This window comes from Aspergillus clavatus, genomic scaffold, assembly GCF_000002715.2.
Source record: "Aspergillus clavatus NRRL 1 1099423829803 genomic scaffold, whole genome shotgun sequence".
Classification (NCBI taxonomy): domain Eukaryota; kingdom Fungi; phylum Ascomycota; class Eurotiomycetes; order Eurotiales; family Aspergillaceae; genus Aspergillus; species Aspergillus clavatus.
Genome location: NW_001517096.1, coordinates 31,974 through 51,438, shown reverse-complemented (window position 1 = coordinate 51,438; position 19,465 = coordinate 31,974). Strand labels below are relative to the sequence as shown.

Below are 19,465 nucleotides of genomic sequence, written 5' to 3'. Positions count from 1 at the left end.
CCAAAAAGGGGTCTGAACTTAAGATTGCTGCACAAGCAGTGGAACTCATGTGGCTTGGAGACATTAACTATCGAGTATACGATTGAGTCTGAGTCAGCAGTCAAGTGACCCCGGGCCTTGCAAACCACGCGAAGTGCATGTTCACGCGTCGGATCCAATCACAATGACCACCACAAGGTGCGGATTTTCGCGAGAACTTGATAGTTCCTCCAGTTTGGTAACAGCTGAGCTGGATTGAGGCTCTTGGGTTAGTCAGCTGGCAAAATGTCAGAGCTTGCAGACCATGTAGTGAACCAGGGGTCGGGCTTGCCTGTCAAAGAGGATATTAACCTGGCAGACATCTTCCCTTTGGAGTCAGAATGTGAGTTTAGTCAGTGGTGTGACCAGCTCGAAGGCGTTCTAGAGAAAAACCTTGTTGGTCAATTAGTAGACCAGAGTCTCCCCAGACCTGAAACTAATGACCCCAGCTATGGCTCATGGTGGGAGCAATCCAGAATAGTGGCCGCCTGGCTACTGCGGAATTTATCTTGGTTGCTAAATGAGACCGTCCAGCATTCAGGTTGGCTGTATTTCTTTGTAGATGAGCTCATGTCCAGCATCCACGAGGTTTTGCGGAGTGAGGAAGCCATGAGAGATGGGGTGAACCACCCATTCTAGGCTGGTGGAGCAGGCTTAGGGCCTTCTAATGTAATTGTTCTGGCTTAAATAGAAGGATGAAACTATGTGAGAGATAGATCCCACTAGAAGGGACCTGCAAATCAGAGTATAGACGACTTTGTGCATCAATGGCGCGAGAAGCAAAGTGTGGGAAAACGTTGCGCGTACTGTTTTGAATGGCATGAACCCAAGAAGTGTTATTACCTTGTTCCCGAAATGAGGCCTGTGGACTGGCAACTGTTTTTCGGACATTTGGACAGCTCCTACTAAGCCAGCTGCTGCACCACCTGGCACCAATCCTGTCCAGTACGGCAATGAAGGATCGGCCCGGCAATTTGATGACGACTCTGACAAACCAGTCGAAGCCAAGAAGAAAGATGATGAGATTTCTCTTGTGAAGACTGTCTCACAACACACGCAGTCTGTCAGACAGCCTCCTGCACCATCGGACAAAAAGTCTGGTAAGTACCTTACCAAGAGACCAGTACCAGGGTCTTCAACAAATGATGAAATTGACAGTGAGGTGGCTACCATAGGATCTGGTGTTTGGAGTTTATAGACACAGGAATAGATTCACAGGGCATAGTAGTAATGTGTACAACCATAAAGGGTCCATAATCAATGGTCCAGCACTTGGATAACGTACTCCATCACTGCCTTGTAGTGGGTTGATAATCGTGGTTGATGTATGACTTATCCCTTAAAAGTGAATGTACGACGTTGGGTCATTTTGTCGAAGGCTGTATCCAAACCGAGGATATTGAGAGCACGACCGTCATGACTATTGTTTAGAGAGATAAACGAAGTGACATTCTGCTACAGTGTTATGGACTAGACAGGCCATCTGTACATGTGTGGCTGTTCAAAAGGATGAGACTACTCATGAGACTTTCACCTTCCTGCATGCTTTGACAGTTAATCAAAGCCAGTTGTGTCAGAAGTTGCTTTGGAAGGCCATGTCTATTGTTAGTGGACTTGCAACACTAGTTGTTAGCTTTAACAGATCTGACTATATATGTATGATTATTTTTGTGACATCTTATCTGAGAAGGTATAACACATAGTAATTAAATATCATAGCAAGTCTTTTAGTTTCTGAGTGTCAATGCAAATCAAGGACCACTTATTATAGTACAAAATCTGTTGTTGGATTCTATTTATAGCCATCCAGACCTTTCTAATCTGGGTAGTCCTTTACCTGGCCATTCACTCTATCGACATGTCTCAGAATCCTATTCAACCACAGCATTCTTCTGTTATGCTAGTCACTTTACTATTTAAAGTAGATTTCCATCCCTTTAGGCATCTTCTTATCTCCAAATTCTTCCATCATCCATGCTCTTTCAATACTGATCTCTGTGTTATGATCAAGATATTTGAACACAGGCAGCAGCAGTTCTATACTCCGAGACCTGCAACTATGGAATGTTTTGTTCTTCAGTAGGACTGAAGTCATATAAAGACTTTTATACGGCGTGATCGAGGAGAACACCACGTACAAAATGTTTGAGTGATATTGGATCAGCTACTGGAAACCACAGATGACTGGTTATAGGCCACTGCCGCTTCATCAAGCTGCCCTGGCTCTGGCCTTGTTCTATACGGTCACGACTTCTCCTACGCCACTGTCTGTGTTGTGTGTGTGGTGTTTTGTATCAACCGGTCGTTGATGGCTTCTCAACAAGCTCGACTATACACTTGTGATCTGTCACCTGTGACCTGTCACCCGTCGGTTGGTCCTCTTGATGAGATGATAAATTCCTCTCCAGTGAGGATCACGACATATGGATAATTATCTGGACACTACCCGGGGATTTTTCGGCGTCTGCAGCCACTTTGACCAGATCTATCTGGCCGCGGTTGTTCACCATTCCACGACGGTGCGGTGTGCTTGCCTAATTGTCAGTAAATCTGGCTGGCCCATGTACCATTACTCAGAGGGCTGGCGCTCGAACAGATCCTCTGAACATTCGGAAGAGGTGCGAATCCATCCCTTCATGTCCGTTGCCCGCTTGTGGCGATATCTAAGTGGGATTTGTCAGCCGGATTCTGGAAGTGCCTGAATCGATATTTTGGGAGCACCACAGACACATACAAACAATAGGTGATATGAAAGAGCATGATATCACAGCAACGGAAAGTTAGATCACGGAAGAGGGAGATATCTTGACAGGTGGATTGATACAGAGATGACTGGAACTAATGGTACGGGATGGACGATTTGAGAACGCCTAAGAGCTATCGCTGAGTTGAGGAGCGCAGGACGAAAGAGGAATGGCAGATGTTCGTTCGTCTATATGAACCTGGTCCACCAATTTCGCTCCCTGTTAAGATACCACGCTGGATGAAGTGCAGGTCTTGAATACATTTGCCAACAAGGATAGGAATGAGTTAAATAGAAGTTGGTGTCTATATACGTGAATTGTTCTATCGTACTTGCTATTGCTTGAACGCTTCAGATAATAGTGTATATGCAGAGTGATAGCGGTTATGATCTCAACCGTGGAGCCTGCGGCTGTGCTCGCATATTCGAGACATCCACCAATCGGCCCAGAATCACATACTCCAGCTTCAACTTGATACTATACACAAAGGCCTTGAGGGTGACCTGGAAGGTGAAATACCCCAGATACTGCACGACGACCACGCAGACATCCAGCGTCATGATCACCACGTTGATGATGATCAGCTGCACCAGCAGTTTGTGCGCCCTTCCATCCGAATCCAACTTTAACAGTGGTATGGCCTTGTAGATGTACAGCGAAGACAGCAGGATTTCCTGCAAGGAGAAGATAACCAGCTGAATGCGCTCGATAACGCCAAACGCAGCCACGACCCCTTTTGAAAGCGGGAGCGCATTGGCCGCGATCTCCAGGGCCGTGGCGGTGGAATGCAACACCGCCCCATCCACAAGAATCAAGCATAAAATCCCACGTAGAACACGCTTGTCGTGCAGGACCAGATGCAACCGCGACCAGAGCACGAGCGATTGACCCGTGACCATGCCCGACCAGCCGAGGTCGAGGATGACCAGCTCAAGAAAGTAGTTTGTGAAGGTGATGTTGAAGAATTTGAGCATGTAGCCGAGGCCAAACGGGATGATACAGAAGGAAGCAAGGAGAAGCGACCAGAAGTAGGAACCGCGGTAGCGTTGAAAGGTGTTAAAGCAGAGCACGATCAGCTCGATCGCGTTGCACCAGGCCAACGCGATGAAGGTTGGGTAGACATATTCGGCGACGGCGGTCCTGATATGTCGATCGAGACCTACGGAGCTGATAGTGGTGGAATTGAAGGGCATGAAGCCATGGATGGAGGGGGTATGATGAGTGAGATGGAAGAAAGAGAGTGAGAAGGGAAGAAGGGAAGAAGGGAAGAAGAGGACAAGACGGAGAGAAGAAAGGAGCGAGAATGGCCGAAGCTTATCGTCAGCCAATTGCGTCATGCAAATCGATGACAAAGCACGGGGTTGACTGTATCCATTGCGATTGGCTGCAGATTGCACCACAGCCAATCAGATGCATGCAACTGATAGGCTTGTTGGGTGGACACAGACAACTTAGTCATGCCAGGAGAAGATAGGTATCTACTCAGTCTACTCCGTACTAAACATGTTATGTTCTGATCTGTGGTCAAGATGGCTTATTCCTCAAGAGCTAGGCTATCTGCCATATCCTTGCGGGCAACACTGTACGTGACTGGTTTCTGGTGAGCTCTGAATGGTCGATACTTATTGAACGCATGAAAATGTCGTTGCAGATGTTGAAGGAGACTCTAGAAGAGGAATCAGAGGAGTGATCAGAGGGACGGTCAGACGACTCCCGAGTTTTTCTAGGTGCAACCGTGTAGCCGATAGACCAGCCAGCCAGCGGGGGGTTTCCAGATCTTCGGGGAGGGCTGCCAACCAGGAGTTCTCAAGTGAGGGCAAAGATAGTAGCAGCCCTTTTCGCCATGGTCCTTCAAACAGTAGGCGCAGCGTCCTGGCTCCAATCGTGGCGTTTGGCGCCATCGTCTCACAAACTCGTCCACATTCTCGTCTCCAGGACCCTGCTGGTGGGATCGATTCCGCATGTTCGTTATCGTAGGTGCTCGGCTGCCCTGGCGTATCTAGGTGATTTGTTCCCTCTGGACAAGATGTAGGAGATGCTGTTTGGAAGATTCGCCCTCCTGTTGTTTGTTCACCATTTCAGGGCTGTGTTGATTCCAATTTTCCGCATGCAGTGCCGCAGGGGTGCCCTGTGGAAGAGCATTCTTCCACTTTGGCTATGATTCTGCTTATTTGACGACTGCAAATTGGGGTTGATTTCGGGAGCTTTCTGCTTGGAGGATTAATCCTTTGAAGCCGCGGAATTGCTGTTCAATTCAACTTCCTTAGCCTTATCAATAGCCATCCGGCAAAGGTTATGAAAGTTTCCTAGCGTTGCATTCCTTTCCCAGCCTTCAGAGAGTCTGACTTCAGTGGTTTCCACCCAGCGCGGTAGCTCCTTCCTCAGTTGGTTAAGCAGAAAGAGAGCCGCACAGTGTGGTGTTATGATGCAGTGCAGCTCATGTGAAAGTTGTACTTCCTTTCTGAAGGTGCTTACATACTGTTTAACTGTAGCGAAGCTGTCTCTCTGCATATAGATAGCCTTTTTGTATGTCACTCGAGAGTGTGAGATGCCCTGGCTGAGTATGATGCTCCGAATGGCGTCAAACATCTGATTCGCGTATGTTGTATCCTTTGGATACGCAATGATGTCCTGGGCAATGGCATCGTCGATTTGGCCTACTAGCCATGCGCTAGCCAAATAGTTCTATTTTATTCCATATCCATTGAACTGACCAACACAATCCTGACTATTGAGTAGAGTGATAACCACTATTGACATGGCGCAGCATCAAATGAGGACAGTAGACCAGCAAAATGAGAAGAACGCCAAGGCAGAGTCCTGTCTATTAAGTGAGATGTCCTAATATCAGCATGATTTATACCCAACTGCTCCATTCGCCAATCATACTGTAACTAGTGGTTTGACAGCTAAATGGTCTTCTGGAATGGCCCTATTTGTAAATATCAATAGCTAGGCATAGTAGACAATCATCCCTCATAATTCGTGACAAAGTCAACACACAGAGAACACATTAGACATTAGACATTAGATATTATGTAGGTCTTCCCTCCCATATCCATCAACCATCAACCATTACTTAACAGCCTTCCTCCGCTCGCAGTGACAAGCCCAGCAAGCCCAAGCCGTCAAGATCAGATAAACCACCCTGAAAAGTTAGTCAAATCTGTCTGCCCTTGGAGGAGAACCCCCAGGAAAACTCACACATTGATATAAACAACCACGAACCCAAATACCTCAACCCGCATGAGCAGATCCCCCCGACACCCTCGTCGACGGCAGTTATATTCTCCGCTCATGACCGGCGCCAGGACCGCAAGGCTCATGCTCGCGCCGATGGTGTTGGCCAGGAATGCAATCATATCGAACGCGATGTATACGCCTGGGTGAATCCATCCTGTCATGAGAAGACGGACTGTCAGGAGGACTAGAGACCAGAGACAGGCGTATGCAGTCTGAACGGTTAGTATCTGCGGATCAGAGATTAGAACAGGGGCGGTACCGTTCCCAGGACGATGGCGCTGATACTGCCGGCGCCGTCATCAAAGACATTTTCTCGTTCGTGTTCCTTGAGACTCCAGGCGAAGGCGATGAACCCGGCGGCGGAGGTGAGGAGGGCGGCGCCACGCAAGCCCATTATAAAGGGGTGAGTATCTTGAAAGGCCATGATTAGGTGTATCGATGATTGTTGTTGATCGTAGATGTAATGGGACAAGAGTGGATATATATATACAGTCACTGACATAGCCCTGTCAGGCGATCTGTGCTCGTCGCAGGATGCGCAGATCCCGGGCTGTACGCTGCACAGCCAAGATCCTCATCTTGGCGATTCTCTCGCCACTCGCGGGGAAGCGGACCAATTCAAACAATAGGCTACGATTATACTTTTATTTCGGTGGTCAGGCAAAAGAGGTGAGACTAACGCTGGACAATCACCACCGGCCCCCGATACTCCCTCCGCCCTTTGACCACATACATCACCAGGCTGAGAATTAACACTCCTCCAAAGATCACCACGCTCCAGTTAAAATTGTCTACCGTCACGGGTGTCTGACTCGGCCACAGCGCCCAGAACAGCGCAAACACGCAGTACATCAGCCCGATCACGTTTACCGCCAGCCCCCAGCGGCCGAGATCCCACCGTCGTGGCGGAAGGGTGTCCGGATGCCAGATCTTGCGGTAGATCACGCAGCTGATCGAGATGATGTACGTGTACATGAGCGCGGCGACGTTGAGCGAGATGATGGCATTGAAGGCCGTCAGCGAGCCGATGTTGATTAGCGAGAGCAGGCAGCTGATGATGCACGACAGCGCGATCGCGTTCACGGGAATCTTGCGGCGTTGGTCGACGGTCGCGATCCATCGTGCGAAGGGGAGGCCTTTGTCCCGGGCAAAGGCGAAGGTCTGGCGAGATGTGGAGGCGTTGAAGAGGATGTTGCTGAAGATGACCGGCAGGAGGATGATGGCCGTTAAACCGTTGACTCCGGCCACGGACGTCGCGTTCTTGAACACATAAATGAACGGGAACCCGGTCGGGTCAGATAGCGCGTCCTCAACAGAAGGGATGGCGAATAGCAGCGAAATCAGCACAACAATCGCCATGATCCCGTTGCTAAAGTACCCCCATGCGATGGCAATTGGCACGTATCGGCCGGCGTCTTTGACCTCCTCCGACATGTGCGCCGTTGCATCGGAGCCTGTCCATTGCAATCAGTTCAGTCCATTCTCAGCGCAGACGATAAACGTACTCAGGGATGCGTAAATGGCAGAAATTTGCCCGATCAGCGCGCTCAGCGCCATGCTCGACCAGCCGCCGTGGTTTGTCCACTCGGTGAAGACCGCTCGTGCCGGCTGGTGCGGCGCCATTGCCCACAGCACAATGACAATTACCGTCCAAGAGAGAATGTGCAGGATCATGAGCAAGTTGTTGAACAGCGGCATCAGATCCGCCGCGTAGACATTGAAAAAGTAGATCACGACGATCATGGCGAAGACGAACAGCGTGCCCTGCCACTGTTTCGGGCTGTAGTCCGGGTTGCGCACGCTGATGAGTCCTTGGATGATGGTGCCAGTGAGGAACGAGCCGGATGCAGAGCCAGCCTGCCATGCCAGGACGGACATCCAGCCTGCTTCTTAGTACGAGCCGATCATGGAAGAGGAGAGGGCGTACCGGTGATGTAGCTGAGGAATTTCTGGTATCGCGGCGACGCGAACTCGGAAACCCAGTGGTACTGTCCTCCAGAGGTAGGTGCCCTGAATAATCATTAGCTGCGATTGTTGATGCCAATGCAGGCGATGACTTACATCGAGGCCATCTCCGACAGCGACACAATGATGAAGCCGAAACCAACAAAGGTCCAGACATATGACCAGCACATCCCCGCAAGGCCGCCATTCTGCAACCCCTGCGTATTGGAACTGAGGCCTGTCAGTGTTGATTATCTGAAGGGACGATAGCTACGGACATGAGGATAAATTCCCACGTCGCCTGGAGAACAGACGCAAAGCTCAGCGCAGCCAACGGACGAAGATTTCGCTGTGATTTCTGGTTAGACGCGAGCGATGCAAGAGATGACAGCGCTCTACCTTCAGTTCCTGCACCTTGCCCATGCGCTGCATATCATGGTCGTCGTACACCGTTCCCGTGTTCTTCGCGACAGGAGGGCATGCTTCCACCTGAAGCTCTGCCATCACCGGCGCCTTGGACCCTGTCTGCATCCTGGCCGGTGTGTTGTGATTTGATACCATTGATGTATCAACCATTGACGGTTGGGGTGAGATAAGATCCATAGCTAGAGGGTGGAAGGGGACGAGAATAGAAAATGCAGGAAAAAAAAAGCAAGGGGGGGGGGGGGAGTGGAATGATGCTGACGAGAACAGACAAAGCATGCAAGGTGGGGGGGTTACACAAGCATGTGCTGTCGTGCTGATCGCTGGGCTTATGAACCTAATGGCTTTGCAGTTATATTGGTGTCGTATTTCTGGGCTCATTAACTTGTCGAGGAGGCGTTCGAGCGCATACTGCAGGCTGATATAGATCATCTCCACCACGGCCCATGCCCATGCTCTCTCTCTCTCTCTCCTCTTCATATTCCACTTCAGGCATGATGGAAACCTCTCGCCGCTGACGTGGTGATAAGCATAACTTGTCAGCATTCTCTTCAGAACCTTGCTAGAATTCCTCAATCTCACACAAGAAAGCACTACGTCGAAGCAAACGGTGTGTAGCGACGCCACTCAGCCTGATTCCCGGTCAGAAGACACCACGATCCCTGTATCGCTGGGATGATCATGCAGCTACGGCCGTTCTGGAAGCGCCATTCGCCAGTGGCTGTCCATTGCTCCTCTCGGCGCGCGTGAGATTCGAATTCGAACTGGCTCTGCTGAATAGGCCTATAATCCCCCGATCCATGACCCTTTAAAGCGTGTAAGACTCGCCCGACCTCCCTGGCCGGCCCATATATCGTGGCCTTGCGGCTGCTTATATCCATTTTACCATCCAGTCCTCATCATGCTTCTCGTGCATCTATTGAGAATCCGTCATGCCGATCGCCACGGCTCTGCCATCAGGTATTAATGGCCCGCCTACGGTGAATCGCGCCGATAACCACTCCGGGTTGATTGTCGTCATCACTGGGTTTTGTTTGGTGCTGGTTATTTCCTCGCTGTGTGCCCGGGCGTTTTCTTCGTATAAGCGGCATATCGTTCAGCGGGATGACTACGGGTTCGGTGCTGTGGTGGTGGTTGCGCTCGTGCAGACATCGCTCGTTCTCGCACAGGTTCACTATGGCTGGGGAACGAAGGAGGATACGATGTCGCCGAGGGAGAAAATAACTGCGCTCAAGGTAATCCGGCCCGATCGGTGTTGGTTTTCGTCGACTGACTCCAGCAGTTGGGGTACGTGGCAGATATCCTGTTCGTGCTCGGACTCGGTTTATCCAAGATCACCACGGCAGTTTTTTATCTTGCCTTGTTCAAACAGAAACTGCGCGCGCTTATCCAGAGCATTCTTATCGGCGCGATCGTCTGGTCTCTTGTGTCAATAGTGTTACTAAGCGTCCGCTGTTCGCGTCAGCCATGGGAGGATATAAGCATGCGGTGCAGCGGGATGGTATGGGATCACTCCACTGTAGAGTACCTATACTGACAGACGCAGTTCGCGCGATGGCAGGCCATCACGGCGATGGACATCATCCTCGAGAGTCTCCTGGTCCTCCACTCCGGACATGCGATATGCGGCATCAAGATCTCCAGACGGCAGAAGATCGTCGTGTTCGGCACGCTCAGCTGTCGCCTCATGTACGTCTATCTCTCTTCTGCATTGATACATATGTGCTGACCTACCAGCCTCCTTCCCCTCGCCGCCATCCACCTCCACTACATCCAGGTTCAGCTCGACTCCGTCACCCCCACGCTGGAAGGCGCCTCTGCGACCATCACTGCAGAGCTCTACCTCGCCCTCAGTGTCGTCTGCCTGGTCGCTTCGTTCATGAAGCCTGTGCTCGCAGTGTATGTCGACGAATACGGGATCGCGTATACGGACGATGTCTCGCCGGCCCAGTCCAAGTACCGCAGCCATACCTCGTCCGGCAGCGGGTCGCGTCGGCTGGGCACGGTGGACTACAACTACTGCTGGCAGCGGATGCTGGATCCGCCGCGGTCGTCAGTGGGGAATCGAATTGTCAAGACGGTGCAGATTTCGGTAAGCGATGGGCCAATAGAGCTTCCGGAGCGGCAGACGGGGGAGATATCATGATGTAAAGTAATGCATATAGATCTGGTTAGGATCGTTTGACATTGTAATACTGTGCCCAAGATCAATCCATTCCCATATATCGAGCAGGATGCGCCAAATCGTGTCGTTCGGTCTGTTTGCTCCCTTAGACCAACGTCCTGCTCGGCGCCACCCGGTTCTCCGAGCCAGATAAACGGGCGAGACGTCTCTCGCGACCGCAGCGAGACCTCTTCCACGTGCAGAAATGGACCTGTTCGAAGGCTGGGCGGTCAAGCATTCTTCATGAACTCGAGCACTCCTGACACACAGCGTCCAGGGAGAGATGGAAGAACCAAACCGGCAGGAGATGACAGCGGCACACTCCGCCTCGGATTCCTCCGCTGGTGAGCCTTTCCACCAATCAGGTTACATTTATTGAGGATAATACGTAGTACTTTCCGAAAGGGAGAGACTAATCAGTAAGATAAACGTAAACAGCCAATCAGAAGCAGCCGGCGATTGCACAATCTGGGGCAAATCCCCCACAGCCAATCACAGACTGCGGAGGTGGCCCAGCGGGGGGTTTCCCGATTGAATCCTTTGCTGGCTTAACTTCTTTTTGATCTTGAAATCCATCATGATAAGTAACGATGGCTGGACCAACACCGACATAAAGCTAGCTACCCCTGAGTTCGTCCCAGGGACTTTAGAAAAACCTTCATCGGACAATCATGGCCCAATCGAAGGCCACGGATGTCGAGGCTGTCGAGCCCGAGCAGAAAGCCTCCGTAAATGATGTAACTTCGATCCCGGACGGAGGCCTCAAGGCTTGGATCCAGGTATTCGCAGCATTCTTCGTCTACTTCAGTACATGGTATGTTATTCCTGGGATTATCAATCGATCACAATTGACAAGTCAGGGGCAATCTCAACACGTTCGGTGCGTACCAGACGTACTATGAAACCCAGGCTCTGTTCTCTGCCTCCTCGTCCACTATATCCTGGATAGGATCCGTGCAGTCGTCCTTGCTGCTGATTCTCGGCCTTGCGACCGGTCCGCTCTACGATGCCGGCTACTTTCGCGTCCTGATGCACTCTGGCGCCTTCCTCATCGTCTTCGGCACGATGATGATCAGCCTCTGCCGCGAGTACTGGCAGGTGCTCCTAGCGCAGGGATTCTGCGTGGGCATTGGAACGGGACTCGTCTTTATCCCTGGGGTCGCTATCATCTCCACGTATTTCAGCAACCGACTTGCCCTGGCTACTGGTGTTGCGGCTGCCGGGAGCGGCTTGGGTAGGCATTCGCCAGGAAAAAGTCTATATCCCAGCTAACAAGTCCTAGGCGGCATCATCTACCCCATCATCTTTCACCGGCTGATCGATCGGATCGGCTTCGGCTGGACCGTCCGCGCCATCGGCCTCGTCATCTTCGTCTCACTCCTCATCCCATTGCTCATCTTCCGCGTTCGTGTCAAGCCAGCCGGCAAGCGCAAGATCCTGGATCTCCCCGCCTTCAAAGAGCCAGCGTATACCGTGTTCGTCCTCGGCGCCATGCTCGCCTACATCACCATCAACATACCCTTTTACTACATCCAGTACTTTGCGCTCACCAAACACCTCGCCGCGGGCGACTTGCCCTTCTACCTCCTCTCCATCATCACGACGGGATCTATCTTCGGCCGTATCCTGCCGAACTACCTCGCCAATAAAATCGGCGCTTTCAACATCATCTCCATCTGCAGCATCATCTGCGGGGGCACGGTGGTTGCTCTCGTCGATATGTCCAATCTCCCCGGTGCGGTCATTGTCTCGCTTCTCTACGGCTTCTTCTCCGGCGCCGTCGTCTCCTTGCCCCCCACGTGCTTCGTCAAGCTCTCGCCGGACAGGAGCTTGATCGGTACGCGTATGGGCATGGGATACGGCGTGATGATGATCGGGAATCTGATCGGGTCGCCCGTGGCCGGTGCCATCCTGCAGGACCGCGGCTTCAATGCCATGTGGATCTTCGGGGGTGTCACCTCGATGGCGGGGGGTATAGTCATGATGATTAGTCGCTGTATCCAGGGAAAATGGGAGGTGTTTGCGAAAGTATAAACCCCAGTGACGCGTGTACATATGTATGTATATAGCTTGCGGCCAATACAGCCAGGTATATATCAATTGAGGCTGCCCATGTTGGAATACGCAATATGATTGTTCTACATCACCCGTCCAGGAAATAATGTACCCAGCGCTCCTGGAGTCCTCCATACCGGCTGACAGGGGCTCGATTGCTGCGGAGATTAAGGGAAACCCCCGCCCGCTCGCAGTCCTTCCAAAGCTTCTCGCTCAGAGCCATGACCTCTCGCTTTGGCAGCGACGTGGCCCTCGCGGAATATCCACCACCCCAGTTCCCTTCGAGCGAGATCGCCGTGAGATTCGGAAACCTGTCGCGCGCCGCAACCAAACGCCTCAACTCACTGATAGCGACGCAGAATTGCGGCCCGTCCAGATCCGAAAGCGACAGATGCTCAATTGACGCCGGCAGCAGGCGTTTCAAGCCAATCACCACCTTCTCGGTATCGTAATCCGCCACGACGAACCGGCGCATTCGCAAATGGACGTGCTTCAGCTTCTTGAAAGACCTCAGGCTGCCGAACCAGTCAGTCATCCAGTCGTTACAGTCATCTCCATCTTCTTGGTAGTAGTGGTCGAGGTGCAGGCTTTCCAGCGTCCTCCTCGCCCGCTCCAGGAACTGGCTGAAGCGGTTGTACTGCATGTTCGGGAAGTGGAAGCTGTAGCTGTGGAGGTAGGTGCCGTACGATCGCCGCTGAAGATGTCGGAAGGTCTTGAGGTTCTTGCACGCCTTGATGAAGGTATGGAACGCGCGGGCGGAATGTGCTTGCTCGAGCTCGATGTGCTCAACCGAGGATGTACCCAGGGGTACCATCATGCTGAACCTGTTGGGCCATCGATCGTCCATGTCGCAGAGCCGCGACCCTCGAAATTTCCGCATAGTTTCGAATCGAAAGAACGGCGCCACTTTCTCCAGCGGGTAAGGCTCGAGCTCCTCGTAGGGACTTTTGATCGAGGTCTCGCGCAGCCGGGTGAATAGAAGACGACTAGAGAACGCGCCTCTCCGCAACGCGGCACGGTTCAATAACCGCGAGGAAAATACGGAGCTGGGGGAGCCCCATTCCATCTCCAGGTATTCGATGTTGGGCACGCAGCAGAGCAAGACTGCCAACCATGCATCGCTGCTCATCTCGTCTGGGTCCGTGTTTGCAGACAAGGCAGCCACCCATTCGTTCTTTTCCGCTGGACAAGAACTCAGTTCCTTCACAGTTTCCATGACAAATGGGCTCAGGGCCCGGACAGCAGATGGTCTCTCGTCGTGGTCTTGGTGCAAGTGAGCTTGGAGTTTGTTGAAGCTGAGGCGTTGCACTCTTTGCGCATATTTCGGCTTCTGGAAGAGCGTGTTTACCAATGTGGACAAGGACACCGTGCAGTAATGTTTAATATCAATGGATCTGTAGGCCTGGTGAATTGTGATCCTGTGCAACTGATGGGAGCATCGTGCTAGATTCACCACGTCCGAGCCGTTCTCGAGCGATTCGGCTATTAGCAAGACTATTTCTGCAGGGAGCCCAGCGAGCATGACGGAAGTCTTCGAGTAGTTGCACACATGAGAGAAAGAAAGAAAGAAAGAAAGTCCATCGTGAAAAAAAAAAGTTGAAGTGTAGATGTCGCACTATTCTGCTTGCAGTAAGCCGGTGTTGATGCAGTTCAATATGAGGTATCACATTGCTTGTATCTCTCCAATTGGGTGTTGTCTAGGAGATGGAAAAAGTACCACCAGATGATGAGGCAGTGAGAGGATTTGCTGAAATGAATCTGTGGTCATTGATCGATTGAGTGCTATCCTTATGACTGAACGTATCGACTGGGGTTCCGAATACATTCGATATTGCTTAAGGCTCCCCCGGAACCCACGACTTGGGCACAACTCATCAGCGTTTGACCTCCGTGGCCCCGGTAAATGCATAGATATATAGAAAAACTGAATTGTTATGGTGAGGAGATTAAACTCTACGATGAATGAACGTGGAGATGATTGTGACCATTATATTGGCAGTTGTTTCAGTAGTACAACCCTTTTCAGGCAGCCAATCAAGATGAATCGCCAACGCAGTTAGAGAAAAATATCCAAGTTCGTTGAGGTGCTCAGCACGATCTTATCCAGCATCGAATCCATTGACTCCCAAGCATATGTTTCCTTTTAAGCTGGCCATAGCTTCTCAACAATCTCACTCAGCAGACGGACAACCATCCGAGGCGCTCAAAGTAACATCATCGATAAAGACATGCCCAGTATTTGACGAATCCTCGAAAGTACAACTAGCAATAATGTTCAGGAACTCCCTCGAGAGCTTCGGCCGGTATTGACCAGTGACCAATGTCCATTCACCGGAGTCATACAGGGTGTCGGAAGCAATGAACCCGGTAGTCGCGTTGAGACCCGCATATGCATAGAAGGAACAGTAATTCGCGGCCAGTGCTGACGATTGGACATGCATGGTGAAGGTGTAGTCAAGCCTGGGATCGAGGTTCTTGACAACCTGCGAGATGGTAATGCCTCGATTTCCAACCGCGGTTTCGAGGTCCCTGCGGCGTGTTACTGAAGGAGATCGGTGAGATGGAATTCCAAGCCCCTTACAGATAGTAATCCCCGCTATATGCCTGGGTACCATTGCTGACCTTCGCCATATTAACAGCGGATGTGATCCATGGCTGCAAAGTCCCCGTTTCGAAGGAGGGATTTGACAGAAGGTTGCAGGAGCTCCCGAGTGCCATTGTGCATTCAGTCAGCTGAAAGTGAGATGAAGATGTTCATCAAAATGGGGAAGAGCTGTCTGCCTATTTATAATCCTATAATCCTGCAAAGTGAGACATGCTGCCTGGAGGATATTGGGCCACCCATCAGCAAACGGGAAAACCCGCATCAATCACCACATCGAGCTATGGTGCTCACGCTAAGTCGACCGTAATCACTAATCAAGCAGGGAATAAACCGAGCATCGCGGTGATACATTCGAGGTGAATTATCCGGATTCACACATGATTATGTCAGAGCTGTGAAGGGTTGATCTTGCCCATTCATTCCACCGAGCACAGAGACACAGGAGTTGTTCAGTAGGATGATTATCATCTCTCGCTTCCTGGAACATAGTGGTAAGCGTAGATGGTCCGTCTCCATTAAGGAAAACGGCCAGGGTTTAATGTTTGAGGTCGAGTCGTCTATGCAGTCAGCCCATAGCTTCTTCATCTCCTTGGTCCTTCGACAGTCAGAGCCATGAGAGTAAGGGAATCATTCGACCTGTTGAAGCGGACATTCTTCTAGCAATGAGTTTCTGATTTGCACTCTCCCTGAGCTTATGGACATCATCACATATCTGCCCTTGGACATCGAGTGCTGGATCCATGAGTGACAGTCTTTTTAAACAAGCGCGGCGCAGGGAGTCCAGGAACAGACGATGGAATCCACGCCCTTATTTTCTGCACATTGTGACTTGAAACCACAATACAGAGTAGTGTGGCTTGTAAGTCCACATTCCTCGTCTGTTTCCGTCTGTGTCGTGTGGCACGTCACGTGGGACGATGCATCCCATGCGGCTTCACTCGAGAAGGGTCAGATTGCCAGTGGTGTTGAATCCTTCTCTGAGCTGCGCAGCCTCGCTAAAGAGCAAGTCGATCTTAATATCGGCGTAATCCGACCTTTGAATGGTCCAGATATACTCCATACTCTTTGTGGATCTATCGGTGGACGTTCGATGAACTTTAGCTTTAGGCTTGCTGTTCACAGCGTGGTTGGAATGTGCGGGGGTCCATGCCACGAGGCATTCGCCATGTTGCACTGACAGCATCATCCACTCCAGTGTAGTAACATCATCGCCGATTGCGGAATTCCAGCCTTGGGAGCTGACCCCGGTCGGTCATGAGGACTAGAGACCCAGATAGTCTTCCACAACAATTCTGAATTCATATGTCCGAGAATTGTCTCGATCCGCTCAGGCCACTCTATGCCCGATTTCTTGGCCTCCACCCGAGTGCATCATTTGCGATGATCTTGGGCACAGTACTGCTTGGCCTCCGCCGTCCTTCCCACCATGACTGGTTGCTCCGGTCTGGGCGCCAAGCATGCCGAGCTTATTCCCACGCCGATCATCCCTCCACAAGACTGCGGGCTGTGGACAAAGCAAAGTCTATATGGCATACTCATGATGCTGTGAGACTTCCCTGAGACTCAATTGACAGACTGGGATATCACTGCGCTCTCAGCGTGCCTTACCTTGGAGATATCATCGATTGGTGAGATTGCGGAGTCATCACTCAGCCTTGTACTCCGTAGACTGCCTGATAACGACTGGAAGAGTGCATGGACTTCTGACTGCCTTGGCACAGTCATGACTTTAATCGAGCCGCTCTAGTATTACATCCTTGGGTTTCAACCGTTCAATCAGGGTAATTCCACCCTGGTCCGTTCAACAGGGCAATCCCCGCTTCGCATAAGGCGTTGCCTCATCACCGCACTAGGGACGCCGGCCGCCAGCCATCTACGCCATCTGTGTCTTTGTTCTAACCCCACTGCTCTTGGCCTGAGATGCATGCGGCCCTGTTTGAGGCTGGAGTGAAGGTTACCGAGTCAGCGCAAGAAATGATCTTGCCAGGAGCAAATCAAGATCCCTGTCAGGAAGCAAGAAAGATGCCGGGGAGTACTCAGCCATAAAAGGCTGTTGTCGACTCCTCCGGGGACATTTCCCCAGAGTTTCCTGTCACAAGTTCACAACCTCTCATTTGTGCGGTATTTCCCCCCAACTTTACCCACTATACCCACCCGACCCCCGGCCGCCGTCAGTGATCTGCCACCATGGGGGAGAAGAGTTCTGACCCAGAGGCTCCCACCCTCTCCCACCATGAATCATCCAATTCCATCGAGAAACATGACGCCGCCGACGCAGTAACTGCTCGGGAGTGGGCTCGCGATGGGTCCGAGCCCAAAACCACCAACACCAAACTCAAGAATCCGCTGGCAGGGTTGAGTCGCGAGGAACTGCTCAGCGATGTCGAGGCTTTTGCTCGGGAGAAGCACCTCGAACATATCCTCGATGACCTTAGGAAAGGTGCACTCGTTGCCCGAGACCCTCGAGGGTTTGAGCAGATGGACGATCTGTCAGAGGGCGAGAAAGAGCTCCTCCGTCGGGAGAAGACTCATCGCTGGAATCAGCCGTTCATGATGTACTTCATGACCAGTATGTTGCCTTCTCACAGCTCATGCCTTGTCTAAATATGCATCAGTTCTCTGTGCTGGATCTGCAATTGTGCAAGGAATGGATCAAACGGCTGTCAACGGCGCGCAAGAGTATACCTATCCGCAATCCATCCTTCCTGCACGATACTGATAAGAACAGATTTTACTTTGCTGAGTTCAATGTCACCGACACTTGGCTTCAAGGCCTTCTTAACGGCGCACCCTACCTCTGCTCCGCGCTCATCGGATGCTGGACCACGGCACCTCTGAATCGCTGGTTCGGGCGTCGCGGCTGTATTTTCATCTCGTGTTTCATTTCCTTCGCCGCCTCGTTCTGGATGGCAGCCGCTCACACCTGGTGGAATTTATTGTTGGGACGGTTTCTCCTTGGTTTCGCGGTGGGTGCCAAATCCACCACCACCCCAGTCTACGGTGCCGAGTGCGCTCCCGCGAACATCCGTGGTGCTCTGGTCATGATGTGGCAGATGTGGACCGCGTTTGGAATTATGTTGGGCTACATTGCGTCAGTTGCGTTTATGGATGTGTCGCACTCCACCATTCCTGGCTTCAACTGGAGATTGATGCTGGGCTCGACTGCGATCCCGTAAGTCAGCCATTGAGTGTTGTTCACAACTGCTGACGATTTTAGACCCTTCTTCGTGTGCATGCAGGTTTATTTCTGCCCCGAATCACCCAGGTGGTACATGATGCGCGACCGGTACGAGGACGCTTTCAACGCACTCTGTCGGTTCCGTCCCTCTTCATTCCAAGCAGCTCGAGATCTGTATTACATCCACTCGGCATTGAAGATCGAAGAGAAACTCCGCGAGGGCAAGAACCTCCTTGGTGAGATGTTCACCATCCCCCGGAACCGACGTGCGGCTCAGTCGTCCTTCTTCGTCATGTTCATGCAGCAGGTTAGTCGAAGTCCTCAGATACTCCAGGCTTTGACACTCGTTGACTCTTACAGTTCTGTGGCGTCAATGCCATCATGTACTATTCCTCGTCAATGTTCCGAGAAGCAGGCCTCAGCACGCGTATGGCCCTTGTCACGTCTCTGGGCTGTGGCATCACCAACTGGATCTTCGCTCTCCCCGCAGTGTATACCATCGACACTTTCGGTCGACGGAATCTGCTGTTGACGACCTTTCCTCTGATGTGTCTGTTCCTGCTGTTCACGGGGTTCTCATTCTACATCCCGGACTTGACGCCTCGCACGGCCTGCGTGGCAACGGGCATCTACCTCTTCATGGTCGTCTACTCACCCGGCGAGGGGCCAGTGCCGTTCACGTACTCCGCTGAAGCATTTGTAAGACCCTCGCCCTCTCATTTTTGATAAGTACTGACCAGCGAAGCCGTTATACATCCGAGACCTCGGCATGTCCTTCGCCACAGCCACCACCTGGGGCTTCAACTTCATCGTCTCCCTGACCTGGCCGTCACTGAACAAAGCCTTTACTCCGACCGGTGCCTTTGGCTGGTACGCGGCATGGAACTTCTTCGGTTGGATCTTCTGCTACTTCTGCCTGCCGGAAACCAAGGCCCTGTCCCTCGAGGAGCTGGACCAGGTCTTTTCCGTCCCGACGACCAAGCATGTTAACCACTACCGGGCGATGTTACCGTGGTACGCGAAGAAGTATCTTCTCCGACAGGATGTGCCACCCCAGAAACAACTTTATGATTACGAATAGTCAGAGGCGA

At 51.7% G+C, this 19,465-nt stretch overlaps 8 protein-coding genes across 8 annotated transcripts, besides 2 other annotated features; 3 read left to right on the top strand and 5 right to left on the bottom strand.

Moving 5' to 3' along the window:
* Positions 1-3,145: 3,145 nt before the first annotated feature.
* ACLA_077590 (uncharacterized protein) lies at positions 3,146-3,955 on the bottom strand (the record flags this gene model as incomplete). The annotated part of the gene is made up of 1 exon (XM_001270437.1): positions 3,146-3,955. The coding sequence occupies one exon, from the start codon at positions 3,953-3,955 to the stop codon at positions 3,146-3,148; it is 810 nt and encodes a 269-aa protein (XP_001270438.1).
* A 51-nt stretch (positions 3,956-4,006) lies between these two features.
* Positions 4,007-4,034: a microsatellite.
* A 1,803-nt stretch (positions 4,035-5,837) lies between these two features.
* On the bottom strand, positions 5,838-6,399 carry ACLA_077580 (uncharacterized protein; the record flags this gene model as incomplete). Its single annotated transcript, XM_001270436.1, has 3 exons — positions 5,838-5,910; positions 5,967-6,217; positions 6,265-6,399. The coding sequence occupies 3 exons, from the start codon at positions 6,397-6,399 to the stop codon at positions 5,838-5,840; spliced, it is 459 nt and encodes a 152-aa protein (XP_001270437.1).
* A 281-nt stretch (positions 6,400-6,680) lies between these two features.
* Positions 6,681-8,480, bottom strand: ACLA_077570 (putative GABA permease; the record flags this gene model as incomplete). Its single annotated transcript, XM_001270435.1, has 6 exons — positions 6,681-7,459; positions 7,511-7,888; positions 7,933-8,015; positions 8,067-8,167; positions 8,215-8,298; positions 8,349-8,480. The coding sequence occupies 6 exons, from the start codon at positions 8,478-8,480 to the stop codon at positions 6,681-6,683; spliced, it is 1,557 nt and encodes a 518-aa protein (XP_001270436.1).
* An 824-nt stretch (positions 8,481-9,304) lies between these two features.
* Positions 9,305-10,518, top strand: ACLA_077560 (uncharacterized protein; the record flags this gene model as incomplete). Its single annotated transcript, XM_001270434.1, has 3 exons — positions 9,305-9,607; positions 9,913-10,061; positions 10,110-10,518. The coding sequence occupies 3 exons, from the start codon at positions 9,305-9,307 to the stop codon at positions 10,516-10,518; spliced, it is 861 nt and encodes a 286-aa protein (XP_001270435.1).
* A 689-nt stretch (positions 10,519-11,207) lies between these two features.
* Positions 11,208-12,570, top strand: ACLA_077550 (putative monocarboxylate permease; the record flags this gene model as incomplete). Its single annotated transcript, XM_001270433.1, has 3 exons — positions 11,208-11,350; positions 11,397-11,770; positions 11,819-12,570. 3 exons carry the CDS (start codon positions 11,208-11,210, stop codon positions 12,568-12,570), a joined length of 1,269 nt encoding a protein of 422 aa, XP_001270434.1.
* A 109-nt stretch (positions 12,571-12,679) lies between these two features.
* ACLA_077540 (uncharacterized protein) lies at positions 12,680-14,113 on the bottom strand (the record flags this gene model as incomplete). The annotated part of the gene is made up of 1 exon (XM_001270432.1): positions 12,680-14,113. The coding sequence occupies one exon, from the start codon at positions 14,111-14,113 to the stop codon at positions 12,680-12,682; it is 1,434 nt and encodes a 477-aa protein (XP_001270433.1).
* Positions 14,114-14,142: 29 nt separating this feature from the next.
* Positions 14,143-14,167: a microsatellite.
* A 595-nt stretch (positions 14,168-14,762) lies between these two features.
* ACLA_077530 (carbohydrate binding domain protein) lies at positions 14,763-15,309 on the bottom strand (the record flags this gene model as incomplete). The annotated part of the gene is made up of 2 exons (XM_001270431.1): positions 14,763-15,120; positions 15,173-15,309. The coding sequence occupies 2 exons, from the start codon at positions 15,307-15,309 to the stop codon at positions 14,763-14,765; spliced, it is 495 nt and encodes a 164-aa protein (XP_001270432.1).
* A 2,074-nt stretch (positions 15,310-17,383) lies between these two features.
* On the top strand, positions 17,384-19,455 carry ACLA_077520 (sugar porter family MFS transporter; the record flags this gene model as incomplete). The annotated part of the gene is made up of 6 exons (XM_001270430.1): positions 17,384-17,765; positions 17,812-17,875; positions 17,925-18,368; positions 18,414-18,681; positions 18,735-19,073; positions 19,120-19,455. 6 exons carry the CDS (start codon positions 17,384-17,386, stop codon positions 19,453-19,455), a joined length of 1,833 nt encoding a protein of 610 aa, XP_001270431.1.
* Between the last annotated feature and the right edge of the window lie 10 nt (positions 19,456-19,465).